Source organism: Benincasa hispida, chromosome 2, assembly GCF_027475165.1.
Source record: "Benincasa hispida cultivar pf3 chromosome 2, pf3_genome.v1.1, whole genome shotgun sequence".
NCBI classification, from domain to species: Eukaryota; Viridiplantae; Streptophyta; class Magnoliopsida; order Cucurbitales; family Cucurbitaceae; genus Benincasa; species Benincasa hispida.
This window is the reverse complement of record NC_143479.1, coordinates 69,076,548-69,091,681: the sequence shown is the minus strand read 5'-3', so window position 1 is coordinate 69,091,681 and position 15,134 is coordinate 69,076,548. Positions and strand designations below refer to the sequence as shown.

Genomic DNA, 15,134 nt, shown 5'->3' with positions numbered 1-15,134 from the left:
TTTAAAATGATATTTGAACAAATATAAAATGAATATAAAGTGAAAGAATGGCGTTTGAAAAGGATAAATGTAATCTTATTTAGGAAAGAAATGTAAATTAAATAGGATTTAAATTTTTTTATTAAAAAAAAAAAAAAAAAAAAAAAAAAAAAAAAGAAGAAGAAGAAGAAGAAACGGAGAGGGTCATTTGGTAATTAGGGAATAGTAATTTGACAATCCTATTCCTATTGGGGTTACGTCTAATTGTAATTGTGTGCTATAAATAGTAAGAGATTTATAGCGTTCTCACAACGCAAAACTCCTTTGTTCTTTGATTGTTCCTATTGGCAGCCAGAGCCATGCTTCTCTACCAAGACCTACTAACAGGTTTCTTTCTCTCTCTCTCAATCTCTTTCTTTCTTCCTCAATTCCTTTTGCTTCTTAAATTACTTCCGATTTATTTCTTTATTTCGTTGTCGTGTTCTTTGTAACTTTGCTATGAAATCTTAAAACAAATGATTCAGCGAAAACGTAGTATTCCGTTTTCTAAAATTAAGTTTATTTCTTCTCGACTCTTAACGAGGCCTAAGTTAGATAATTTAACCAAACTCAACTAACAAAAACACGGTTTTAAAAACTACGACTCCATTAGATAACTATGTTTTTGTTCTTTTGCTTGATTGGATTTCTTGATTGAACTTTCAGGTGATGAACTTCTTTCAGACTCTTTTCCATACAATGAAATTGAGAATGGGATGCTGTGGGAAGTGGAAGGAAAGGTAAGGGAATTAATTTATATTTTGGTGCTTGTTTTTGCTTCATTCCAAGATGAATAAATCAACAAATACATGGGAACAAAAGAAAACATTCTTATGGTATAAAATATCAATGTGCATATTCTTCAGGGTGATATCCCAACAAATAATAAAAACTTTTCCAAGGGTTTTCCTTTTGTTTCTCAAATCTCTCAATTATTTCTGGGATTCTCATTTGGCTTTTATTTATTTATTTATTTATTTATTTATTTTTTGGGGGGGGGGGGACATTTGAATGACAGTGGGTTGTACAAGGGGCGATCGACGTAGACATCGGGGCTAACCCGTCTGCTGAGGGTGCCGATGAGGATGAAGGTGTTGATGATCAAGCTGTCAAGGTTGTGGATATTGTTGACACATTTAGACTTCAGGTAAGAAATTATTTGTCTTTTTAATTGCATACCCTTCAAGTTTTGCCTTTGAATTGCTAAGAGAACTTGTTATGTATTATTGGCAGGAACAACCTCCATTTGACAAGAAGCAATTTATCACATACATGAAAAGATACATCAAGTTGCTAACTCCCAAATTGGAGGAAGAAAAACTAGAGTTGTTTAAGAAGCATATTCCAGAGGCAACCAAGTTTCTGATTTCAAAGATCAATGACCTCCAATTGTAAGTTCCAATAACTAATTTTAATGGTTAATTTAGGCTATATGATATCTTCACTTATTTTTCCATGGTTGGCTTTATAAGAGCCAAGTTTGCAAAAATGTCTTTAATTGATGAGTTAATGTTTGTTTTTCTATGCAGCTTTGTAGGGGAAGGAATGCATGACGATGGGTCTATGGTATTTGCATACTACAAAGAAGGAGCAACTGATCCTACCTTTATCTATATTGCCTATGGGTTGAAGGAAGTCAAATGTTAAAGGAATCCCATCCATTTTCAACAAAATACTTTTCTTTTTACTTTTTTAAAGTTCATTATCAAAGTTCTTCTTTTTCCTTTTTTCTTTTTTCTTTTTTTCTTTTTTGGAAGAATTGAGAATTTACATTAAGTTTATGCCCCCAATGGGGAAATATAATATAATATATCATCTTTAAAAAATAAAGTTACACCAGTGTTAATTTTATCAATATATTTTCATATGTCCAATCAATCACGACTTTTACGTATTACTTGATTTAAGAAAAATATGCGATCAAAATGAGATCAAGAATGTCGAGTGAATTATTCAGTAGTTACTTTCTCTTTTGAGGTCAAAAGTTCATATCCTCATACTCTCACTCGTAGTAGTAGTAGTAATAATAATAATAATAATAATAATAATAATAATAATAATAATAATAATAATATGAAAATTATATATTTAACCTTCTTAAAATCAATAAATAGAAGTGGCAGTTTATAAAATGAACTTTTTTGGTTAGGTATATAACGAAGATAGCTAACTTTCCTTAATTATAACTTTAATCGAGTCATCCATTTAATCTTGATCAGTTTGGTGGCTCATTTCCATGGGTTTAATAATCAATTGGTTAAATAGATTCGATTCGATTTTAATTTAATTTAACAATAAAATTTATACGACGGCTCTGAGTTAGTTTTGGCCAAAAACCAAATCAATAACACCCTAAATACACCTTTCCGTAGCACTATCAAACATAGTCTACATTTTCTATATATTTTGGTTCAAAATAACAAAGCGGCAATAAACTGCTCGATTTAGATATTGTTCACTTCTAATTAAGAGTAAAAGAAGGGTAGAGTAACCTGCCATGTTATCAAAAGAACCGTGCAAGGAACAAGTCTTATGCATAATAGTTCAAGCTTGCCTTCTTTTTTGCCTGAACTTGAATGATACCTTCATTGAAATCTTCATGGTTCACCTGTATTCCATATCAAACCACCATGCTAAAATACATATACTACATATAACTACATATATATGTAGAGAGAGAGAGAGAGAGAGAGACAAAAGCACCTCGGTTGCATCCCGGCGCAGTGCGAGCATGCCTGCTTCTACACAAACAGCTTTCAACTGTGCACCATTAAAATCGTCAGTGGACCGAGCCAGCTCTTCAAAATTGACATCTGGGTGAACATTCATCTTCCTAGAATGGATCTATAAATACCAATTTTTAAAGTTCAATAAGAACCGAACAAAAGTGGGAGATTCTTGAAAAGGAGAAATGGAGTATTCTTAAATTAGAGAACCTGCAAGATTCGGGCCCTTGCTTCTTCAGTGGGATGTGGAAACTCAATCTTGCGATCCAATCGACCAGATCGCATTAGGGCTGGATCCAGAATATCGGCACGATTAGTTGCTGCTATCACCTGTGTTTAAGAAGTAACTTATTGCTTCAGTGGTACTAACGAGGCAAACAAACCGATGTAACTAGGTACAATTTCTTTAAAGAGATACTAATGAACTCTCCATGTAAACCTATCCAATCGGTGGACTAAACTAACCTTGATACGCTCATCACTGCTGAAGCCATCCAACTGATTGAGTAACTCTAACATGGTACGCTGCACCTCCCTATCACCGCTCACTTCACTGCAGTAGAGGACAAGGCAATAATCATAGTCAGCATAATGACCTAAAATAGATTTACAAGCTATCTAGGTTTATCCTCATTAAAATATTAGTTATTAACTCTAGCTTACCTATCAAACCGCTTTGTGCCAATAGCATCGATTTCATCAATAAAAATTATACAGGGAGATTTCTCTTTTGCAAGCTCAAATGCATCACGTACAAGTTTTGCACCATCCCCAATAAACATCTGCATACAAGTTTTGAACATCTATAAAGTTAGCAGCCCAGACAATTAAACAATGGCAACAATCTTTAAACATCTACATCATTAGCAGGCCCACAGTCAATTCAATTATCACAAGCCAATCAGATACTATGAGAGGAAGGAACACATGCCCCCACAACAATTTCTTGTGAATAAGGATGAAGGAAGAGTAAAGTAACACCTTCGCTCGCTATGCAAATTAACAATTATCACCCATCCATTCCCCAACAAAACCCTTGAAATGAAAAAGAGAGACTGGGAAGACAGAATTCTAACAACAAAGCACTACATTAAAGTCAACCCACAATTTCAGACATTCAGGGGATAATGACTGCTGACCTGGACTAGTTGGGGGCCAGCAAGCTTCAGAAATGTTGCATTCGTTTGAGCTGCACAAGCACGTGCCATCAATGTTTTCCCAGTCCCAGGAGGACCATACAACAGTACCCCCTTGGGTGGACGAATTCCCAATTTTTGAAAACGCTCCTTGTGAGTCATTGGCAAAACAATAGCCTCAACGAGTTCTTGGATCTGTGGGAAGTTGGAATATTAAACAAGTTAATAGACATAGATAATAGCCTTAAAAAATTCTTGAATCAATTAAAATACTAAGAACAATTCAGACAAACAATCTAATTTGTACAATTATTTGACTAAAACCAACGGCATGTTCATTGTTCATATAAGGGGTGCCTTAAAACAATTAGGGGGTGTTTGGGTAAGGAGTGGAATAGTGAGGAGTAGTTATGAAATCTAGGAAGTTGTGAACTCTTGGGGCCCACAGTGTAAGGAGTTGATAAGATATAAAAAAAATTTATGTTTTTTAATAGTGGGACCCACAAACTCCAGTTCACAAACCCCTACTTCCTTACTCCTACTTATCAACTCCTTAGGCTAGAAGCTTGCCTGCTTCTCCAGCCCTCCAATGTCATTGTAATCTTCAGTTGGTTTTTCATCAACCTCCATTGCCTTGACTCTAGAATCATACTCAGACGGTAGAGTGTCCAAGATCAGGTAACTATCCTTATTTACACCAACTAAATCACCAGGTTTTAATTTATCAGGATCAACAAGCCCAACAACAGGTAAAAAGATTGTCTGCAGTCAAAATAAAACACGTTAGGATTTTACATGGTCCAGAGCTTAAATGAATATAATGAATTAGAACTCTTGTGCAGCTAATAAAAAACAGGGGCAATAAATTGAATCAAGCATGAAATCTTTGAAAGGAAGAACAAAGAGTATCTAAATCCACTATTATGTTTGTTTTCAAAAATCTAACCAACTAATCTTAGTTTGTTAATACTCGAGTGATAGTGCTATAACATAACAAGGTTATAAATTGTTAAACCCGCAACTGAGTACGTACTTGAGGAGGGGCAATAAAGAGAAAGCACCTATGGAAGTTAGTAAAAGTTGTCTGTGAATGTTAGTGGAACTGTAGTACGGTAGTCCAGACTCCAGAGTAGGTATAGGTCTAGCTAATGTGTTTGGAAACGGTTTATTGACAACTACCAAACAACTCAAGTGTTTGATGGACCCTCCTCCCTCTTTTGAAATCTCTCTCAAACTCAAAATATTGTCAATCCTCCTCCTTCACCTTCCCTCTATCTATAAATAAATTCATAACAAACTCCCAACTAATAACTATTTTATCCCTAATAACAATCCTATCCGTCTAGCTACTGCATTTGGAAAGCGTTCATAATAGCTTAGTATTCGGGTGAAAGGTAGGAAGGAGTCTGCAACATCTTCATACATGATTTATTATTATTATTATTACTATAAAAGACCAATTTTCTTTAAGAAAAAACGAAAAAATATAAGGGAAATCTTCATACATGTTTTGTTTTGAATATTTAAAATAATTCAACATACAAAACAGTGCAGCTAACATAATCCCCTTTAAAGTAAAACACCACTACATTGAAAATAGAGCAATAGAATTTAGATTTATTCAGGCTATTACAGTAGCTGTACCGTTTCTTTGCCATTTCTCTGATAGCTAATAGATTATTCATTAATGCAGAAGCGTAACTCACCTGGCGAGTAGATGTCTTTAACACAACACATTTTCCTTTTCTCTGTGAGTCAAGATCGATATTTGCACCATCTTCCTCAGCTTCATCCTCTGGGTTCATTTCCAGAATCTATAGAATGAATGTCATATGGAGAGTTGAGTTTCAAAAATATGAAAACATGACATGAAATATATAGATAAAAATATTGAGTAAAGCCCAGAGTAGTAGAAATTATACCCACGATCTTTTTTTTCCCTAGAAATTTAGTAGCCATTAGAAATAAAAATAAATAATAAATAAAATCCGTGATCCATTTATTTTTATAATGAACTTTTCTCAGCATAATAAAATATTACATAGAGTTGGGGGTGTTTGGTTGAGAGTTGCTATTAAGCACAGCAGTTTGTTCTCTAGAACAAAATACCAATGAAAAGCATGTTTTGATCACTAATTTCCAAAGTTATGTTCTCAAATTGATTTATTATTCTCTGTCACTTGCACATCAGCATTTTTCTCAAAAATAACTGCCTCCTTTTACATGCATAAAAGAAAAATCGGTGCACAACACCCATAATATTACAACTCACTCAATCACAGTTTTTTCTCTCTTTTTTGTATAAGAAACAATTTCATCAATTAATAAACTTACAAACTAGTGAGAGAGAGATCCCCAAACCAAACCCAATTGGTCAAAAGGGTAGAAAACTATGAGAGAAAAACAGAGAATTCAATTTACACTACGTATAGCAAGGAAGATACATCATTCTAAAACTAAAGAAAAGTATAGTTTTAGAAAAAAGTACTCCTTTTCCTTTGTACCAAAGATCCGGTTGTTTCTTTCCATCCATATCGACCTCAAAAGGCACCTATAAGGTTCTTTCACAAAAGTTCCTTTTCCATACAGAGATTACCCAATAGGGGATATTGAGGAGAGAATGTGGATAATTTGGAAGCACAAACAACCAGCTGAAGCCAAACCCAAGCTTTCCATCATTCCAAAAACCTTGAGCAAAAGGGCAGTGAATAAATACGTGAGATTGATCCTCCCCACTGTGCTTGCATAGGATGCACCAGCTTGGAGATACAGCCATGAAGGAGATGAGCCTCTGAAGCCTATCAATTGGGTTCAGAACTTTGTGAGATAGCTCCCAAACGAAGAATTTCACCATTTTAGGGTAATCACCTTGCTCAAAGTTTTTGTCAAGTGTTCAAGGCTATTGAGCAAAGACTTCACAGAAAGAAACACCATTTGTGTGATAAAACCCAACATCACCATCTGAAGTACAACAAATATTGGAGACACGGAGGGGCTTACATTATCTCCATTCTTGGGTCACCCTTCCAAGAAGATCAAAGATCTTTTGTGGTCTCATATATCTCGTGCTTTCTTTTGGATACTATGAAAGGAAAGAAAGCATAAAGACTTATGGACAAGGATCATCCTCGCGACACTTTCTTCCACCTTTTCATTCATTATGTTGTATCGTATACAACTGGGATAGCTTATTGTAATAACAAATATTCATGGATTTGTATATCCTTTTTGTAAAATTCATACATCAATGAAATTGCTTTTCATCAAAATAAAGTGATGACGATGATGATGATAAGCCCGTTCAGTGATTGATTTCACAATCCTTCAATAATCTCTTAAATCCAATTTCCAATAGGGGGCTAGTGAGACCATGAAAGGAGCTGGAGGCTCAGTCCATGGTCGGAGGCAGCATGAGGGGGAAGATGGGGAGGAGGGAGGGGAGAAGGAACATGACCATCTTCGAGAACACTTCAACGACGTAATGATAACAAAATTTGAAAAATTAAAATTAAAAAAAAAAAATGATAAGCCCACAATCACAGTTTTGAAAACTAATAGAGTTTCTAACTATATAGACTGAAGAAGAGAAAACCAACTATCTACATATGAAGAGAGAAATTACCTCAACTATATTCCCGACCAAATAAGGTAGCTGCTTGTTAAGTTTAATTTTCTCCTGGTTCTCCTTAATTTTCTCCTTGAAAGAATCCCACTCCAAATTTGTCCTTTGCATCTCTTCCTTCAAAACTCAAAAATTGAACAAAATCAGATACCATCACCGTTTATTAACAGATAACGGTGATGTCCATCAAACATTTCACATATCAAACTTCTCGCTCACAAAATTCAAGGGCACCAAACTCATTCCTAAATGAAAACGTTTCACATATACACACACACTACGTATTTAGCATCATAAGAGAAACTTCAATCGCATCGGTATCTACAGAGGCGCACATAATATGAACAAAGAGAATAGAAATTATGAGACCTTGAGGATCCGAATCTCGTTATCAAGAAGACGAGAAGCCCGAATGATGTCGTCAGTGGTCATCGAAGCCAACTGGTCTTCTTCGAGGTTCGTATCTTCAACCATAGAAGTCGCCATTTGGAGCCGAATCGGATGAGTGAGTTCACGAAAACTGAAGGCGGAATTTCTCCGATCAATTCTGAGGAAGAAGGAATTAGAAATAAGCTGAGTTGAGATAGAGGTTGGTTTATAGTTCAAAGTGAACTTGTTGCAGAAGAAAAGAGGCGATGCGGGAGCGGAATCACTCTAACGGGTCTCAATACGTGGGCTTGGGCCTTAGTGGGCTTTCTCATCCACAAACTAGGGGGTAACAATATGGGTTAACAAGACAATGAGATTGGGATTTCAACAGAAATAGTAAATTTAAAGTTTCATTTGGAAAAATGATAAAAGAAATTTTAAAATTATAAAAATAGCAAAATGAATTTATATAATAAAAAATACTAATTAGTAAATGAAAAAACTACCCTAACTTCAAAAACAACATCAATACCAGAAATACACCATACCTAGACATTCTAGAACCACAAATACATAGTATTTAAAAAACAAAATTAAAAATCACCCAATGGTCCTTTATGCAAGGGAAGATGACGAGATGTATACAACAATGGACTCCTCAAAGAAGAGAAAGAGTAAAGTTGATTTTATCAATAAAGTTTGTTGTTGGCAAGTGAATATGGTAAAGAAATTGCAACTTCATGACAATGTGAACATTGAAAGTAGGATTGCGTTTGACACCAAACTGGAGTCTCATCATCTTCATTCTATGTGACCATTTTGCTCATTGGATCTTGAAAGTCAACTTTAAACACTATCAATCCCAGAACGTCATTGTTGAAAATGTTATTCAAAGTAGAAACAAAAGCAAAAAAACATGTGTGCAAGCAAAAAAAAAATGTAAGCAACCTGGTGAGGGTGGTCAACCAAGATGATGAAATTCAAGAAAGAGTTGCTGAACCAACATTGAAGACATGAGATTGCAAAAGAGAAAATGAGATTTTGGGACTTCTAAATGAAGAAGTTGGTTATCTTCTTTTAATAAATAATAATTATGATGATGATGATAAGAATAAGAATAAGAATAAGAATACTAATAATAATAAGAATAATTGTTATTATTATTATTCATAAACTGAAAAATATATATATACACACCCACATGTTTCAAACATTTAAAATTTAATTTTCATTTATATGTTTAAGCCATTTTTACATATTTGTATATGAAAAATTGAAAACATTGAAAATATAAAGAAAAAATAAAAGATTAAATTAATTTGATAAAAATATGTATATAATAATAAAAAAAATATTTAAATACAATTGAATTTGTAACAAACATATAAACAACTGTATTTATAAAAAATTGGAAATATAAATTGGAAAGAAAATTTATAAAAAAATCGATAGGTAGTTATATAAAATCTAGTTTGATAATAAAATATAAATTCAAATATAATTCGAGGAGAAAAATGAAGGGAGTTCGTTTATTTACAATTACACTGTATTCATAATTCCGTTTTCGTAAGCTTCAGCAACTATATTTATAACTTCATCAACCACAAAAACCTATGAGAGGCATAGCAAAAACAGCAAAATTATTGCAAAAGTGAATATTTATTTGTTTGTCAAAAAGACAAATTAATGATAAAATAATATAATAAGATGATAATATGTATAAAATATTCCGTAAAATCCTAATTAAAATAAAAAAATTTAATCCAAATTTAGAATTAAAATAATAATAAAATAATATAAAATCTAAAGATATATCATAAATTAAAATCCAAAGAGTGATAAATAAATTAAATATTGATTATTTCTAAATATTTTCGAAAAGTGGTTAAATCAAATCAAAACAAATAGCTAATTTGAATCATTAGGGAGAAAAATGAGGAAAAGATTGGTTTATTTTAAATCAATTTATCAAAATCTAATTTCATATTAAAAAATAAATTTAAATTTCAAAAGCAGGAAAAATGAGGAAGATATTGGTTTGTTTTAAATTAAATCCTAATGGGAAAGTTATAGCAAAAACAATAGCTTAAGAAACCACAAGAAAACCTAAACTGATAAAAGTTGTGTAAGTAACAAAAGTTATGGCAATGTATGAAGCAATAATCCAACTTATTGTTGTGCAATGCCCATGACTATTTTTTAGGAAGTGATATTTCTTTTCCCAAAACATTAAAATAATATAAAAAATAGCATATACAACTAATTTATTAAAAATATGAGAAATATACAGTTAATTCATTAAAAATGTATGTATACAATTATGAAAACAATATAGAGATTTGAATAAAATATATGGATAAAAGATGTTTTAATAATATATGGATATTTCAAATATAAATTTGATAGAAAATTTAGATATTTTATTAATGTGAGATAAATTTGAAAAGTGGTTAAATAGAATCTCAAATAATAATAAAATATAGGGATTATGTTAACTACCTGCAAAATTAGGAGGACAGTTTTCTTTGACAAATATCAACAATTATCTTGTATAAGTTTCATCAACAACATCATCTATGAACAAGGCAAGGGCAAATCAGATATTTAGAAATTTATGGTCATGTGCATGTCACATACAGTTGCCATAATTCATATTCTTGGGTGGTTTTGCCATTTTTCAGAATGAAACATCAAATTTTGCCATACACTCCAATTCCCCTAATATCAACTAAGGTATGTACGGTTCGATTCAGTCTTTTTTTACAAAGTAGACTTTTAGTATTATTTTTGGATAAATTTATCTTTTTTATTATCTTTATTTCCAATTTTTATATATATTTGCTTATTTACGAAACTTTCTTAACGATGAAGAGAGAAACTCTATTTATTATAGAGAGAATGCATTTAATATAATTTTTTAACATTTTCAAATGGAGAGAGAAAATGCATTTATTTGTTAAGATTTTCCCTTTATTTGATTTAATTGGAGAGCGAGAAAATTTATTTTCTATTTTCTTTGGTTTCACGTTTTTTTTTTATTCATGGTTATTTAAAAAATATCTCATAACATTTTGTTAGGTATTTGAAAATATTCTAATAGATATGTGAAATATACCACGCTATATAAATTAGATATTGATTCAATTCTTGACATAAATCACCGTATAATATAACATATGAAATATACCACGATATATAAAATGGCATATTGGTTTAGTGTTCAACATAAATCGCAGATAAATTTCATTTACAGTATATATATATATCGATTTAAGTAATCAGAAATCTCAACAATCAAAATTTGTATATATCATAATATATAAAATCTTTAAAAAAAAAAAACTCTCAATTAATTTTTATATTATGTAATATATTTTATTGTTTATTTAGAAATATTCTAACATATATTATGTATATATAATGTAATATATTCTGTTGTTTATTTGGTGTATATATCCTAGGTATTCTAATAATATATTCCCTTGATGTTTTGATACGTATGTCAATATATTTCATTGTTTATTTGATGTATATATCCCAAGTATTAGGATATATATGCACTTCTAATTAGGTATCAATATCCCGTTGCTCTGATATATGTCTCCATACCTTGAAACATCATTTTAGATGTTTGTAAATATTCAAACCAATATATGAAATATACTAGTAAAATGGTAAGACATTTTTAAATATTCCAACGTATTTTTAAATATACTAGTAAAATTATTTATATATGTATATATACCATAATTTAGATTCATGGTTATTTTTATATATACATTAGAATGTTTGTCTTTGATGTTTGCAAATATTATAAACAATATATGAAATATATTAGTAAGAAAACGAATATATATAAATCACAAATGAATTCAATGTTCAATATGTATAAGTGTATATATCATAATAAAGAAATTCACAATAAAGATCGAAAATATATATCACAGTATATATAAAAAAAATCACCTTATATATCGAAAATATATATATATATATATATATATATATATATATATATATATAACCACCCTATATATCGAAAACGAAAAATCACCATACGACAGTATATATATAAAAAAATAAAAAATAAAATAAAAAATAAAAAATAAAAAACTACCATATGACAATATATATCATAATGTATATATATATATATATAACCACTGTATATGTTATTGTCGACCATCATCATCCAGAACCCTACGCAGTCGATTTATCCTGCGTCGGATCTGTTCGCCCCATGCTGAAAAAATAACCCTGTGTTGAATCTGCTGGCCTACATCGAAAAAATCACCCCCACAACGAATCTCCTAACCCCACGTTGGAAAAATCGCCCGATGCTAGTTCTGCTTGCCATACCCCGAAAGATGTGTCGAGTCTGCTCGCTCCGCATCAAAAGATTCACTCCACGTTGTTCGTCTCCCATCATCGGCCAACTCCAACTCACTCCGTTGGGAAGGAGACAAGATATAGAGGAGGAAGGAGAACAGAGAAGGAGATCTGAGGAAGAAACCCATGACAGCGAGATCTGAGGAAGAAACCCATGACAGCGAGATCTGAGGAAGAAACCAACAACAAGATATGAGGAAGGCGACGACAGCTAGTTAGTGACCCAAACGGAGGGAAGTGTTAGCTGGATCTTGGCAGGTGCGTCGCCGACAGTGGCAGGGTGCATGAAGGGAGGGAGGCGATGACGAAAACATAAGAGAGAGAGTTTTGAGAGAGGGTTTTGAGAGAGAAATTGAAGAAGATAAAGCGTGAGTGGGATATGAAAAGATAAAAGATAAAAATGAAATTATTAAAAAAAAAAATCATTAATGGAGCCTAAGTGTGATTTGAAAAGTTTTTCCTCTTTTGTATTTTTTATTTTCTTTTAATACTTGAAGGGTTAAATAGTAAAAGACTACTTACTTTCTTGAAAATATGAAGCTCACTATGACATTTATGGAAAAAAAAAAGAAAGTTCAAGACATAAGTGTAATATTGGGTTATAATTAAGGTTCTTACATGTATAAAGCCCTTTTACAAAACTAATGATCAAACCGAATAGATAAGTTTGCAAAGAATGTCAACCAATAAAAATTGATTTTGCTCGATTTCGATTATTGAACCAAATTGCCTTGATTTGATTTGGTTTAGTTAAAACTTTTTTTTTTTTCAATGTGATCATCATTTTGTGCAAGACTTAAAAGCAACTAAAAAAATGTGATTACAGAAACCAAAAAAAAAAAAAAGAACATTGGGGTCGTCGGGTAGGTTTGCTTTAGTTTTAGGGGTTTTTTTTTTTTCCAATTGTGTATTTATTTAGAATTGGATTGAGAGCTAAGGGTTGACATGAGAGCTTATTTTTAAAAAAATCAGAAATCTAAAAATAAGAACACTCGATTTGATTGGATTCTATTAGTTTTCTTAACTCTTGAATCGAGATTTGATTCTCTCTGTCGATGAATCGAGGGTCCCATATTTTTGGAAGAAAATCAAACTGAACCAAATGATTCAGTCTGGTTCATCATTTTTGTCCAATTTTGTAACACTCCTAATATGAACCACATATTTTGTAAGTGTCCAAAGTTTCCCTTGTTTTCATAAATAAACAAATAAGCTTGCTGTTTTCATAAAAATCAAGGTTCTAATACCAAGTAATCCTCCTTTTAAATCCAAAGAAATCCAATAATTTTCATTCACATGCCTCCTTCCATAACATTAAGGGAAAGTTTGGGACATTAAGGGGCTATTTGGGGTGCTGAGATGAAATAGGATGTGGGGGGCTATTTGGGGTGCTGAGATGATATAGGATGTGGGGAGTTCTGATGTCTGGAGAATTATGATATCTGGGGAGTTCTGATGTCTGTGTTAGGGTGTGCAGAGTTGTTATGTCTGAGTTGATATGTCTGTGTTTGGATGTGCAGAGTTGTTATATAAATGCTATCTGGTTCAGTTTTTGTATTCTATAATAATTTACCTGTATGAACACTTTTTTCTTTGTCCATCCTATTTGGAATAAGACATTGATTGCATATTTTTTTATTCTTTCCAACCTCAAGATATGGTATACAATTCAATTTTTTATTATTCATTCCATACTTCTCATCAAAGAAAGCCAAATGGTTTTATAAAATAATGTTAATTTAGACCAGATATGAAATTAATTAAATTCATTCCACTGATAAAATAAAAAAATTAGACCGGATATGAAATTCATTAAATTCATTCCCCTCAAAAGATTTTACATAATTTGATGGTCCTATACATGACCATTTTACAACTTGGTTAGAAATATTTTCATCCATATCCAAGGGCCACAAACCACGGGCCATTCGTACATGTCACAAAAAATCAACAAATATTAAATACCTATGGAATAAGAGACTAGGGGAAGTTACAAAAAATAATAACAAACCAACTTGCAAACACCGAAAAAAAATAGTTAGTCTTGCCCAACAAATGCATGCAATACCTTTTCCTTAATGGTGGTGGAATGGCTAGAAAATCGTCTATTCGCTGAATATCATTCACCAACAGATCTATAAGGGTCAACTGATCGTCTTCCTCTAAACCCTCAACTTGGTAGATCTGTTTGATGACCTCTTAATACCTCTTGAGCTCCAATTCATATTTCTCTTTCTGCCATTGTACAAGTTTCTCCATTTTACTTTCCTGCACGTCGATTGTTGTGCGTACAATGTCAAGCATTTCAGATTGGAAGGGAGTTCTCTTGTGTTTTGTTCCTCTCATATCATTACTTGATCCAGTACGCCTACTAATGGGTGTATTTGGGAAAACCTCATCCATCCTATCAACGATCGGTATGTTCATGTCAGGTATACTTTCTTGTTGCTCATTAACCCATGATCCCAACTGAGTATCCTCCAAATGTTCATATGTTGCAGATGCTTGATCGTACGGGGTTTCACTGTCTTCACCAGTTGGACTACAAACAGGAACGTATATTATGTTAGAACATCATATTATACGATGAAAGAGTTCACCATTGTAAGATTATAATACTATAATATGTTCTCTTATTGAACCCATATATCAAAAACCTCTTTCTCTACTTCCACACATTTGAACTCGTCGTTCCAACTAAATCTACTGCATGCATTATTCAGCATCTTAGCAATTGTACAATATTGTCGCTTTAAAAATCTAACCTTGCACTCTTGTCGACAACTCGATGGAACGACTAGGATTTTTTTCCATAAGTAGATGTTGTAGCTGTTGTAGATAGCTAGGCTTGAATGTTCCATTATCAGCTTGCCA

General features: G+C 32.2%; 2 protein-coding genes across 2 annotated transcripts; one reads left to right on the top strand and one right to left on the bottom strand.

Annotated features, from left to right (window-relative positions):
• The first annotated feature begins 219 nt into the window (after positions 1-219).
• On the top strand, positions 220-1,848 carry LOC120071795 (Methionine sulfoxide reductase (MSS4-like) family protein). Its single transcript, XM_039024177.2, has 5 exons — positions 220-366; positions 685-758; positions 1,037-1,165; positions 1,252-1,409; positions 1,548-1,848. The coding sequence occupies exons 1-5, from the start codon at positions 339-341 to the stop codon at positions 1,663-1,665; spliced, it is 507 nt and encodes a 168-aa protein (XP_038880105.1). The 5' UTR covers positions 220-338; the 3' UTR covers positions 1,666-1,848.
• Positions 1,849-2,294: 446 nt separating this feature from the next.
• On the bottom strand, positions 2,295-8,188 carry LOC120071794 (26S proteasome regulatory subunit 6A homolog). The gene is made up of 10 exons (XM_039024176.2): positions 7,872-8,188; positions 7,503-7,619; positions 5,587-5,694; positions 4,451-4,642; positions 3,884-4,075; positions 3,408-3,526; positions 3,210-3,297; positions 2,955-3,074; positions 2,722-2,862; positions 2,295-2,626 (listed from the first exon to the last, which is right to left on the bottom strand). Exons 1-10 carry the CDS (start codon positions 7,986-7,988, stop codon positions 2,549-2,551), a joined length of 1,272 nt encoding a protein of 423 aa, XP_038880104.1. The 5' UTR covers positions 7,989-8,188; the 3' UTR covers positions 2,295-2,548.
• Between the last annotated feature and the right edge of the window lie 6,946 nt (positions 8,189-15,134).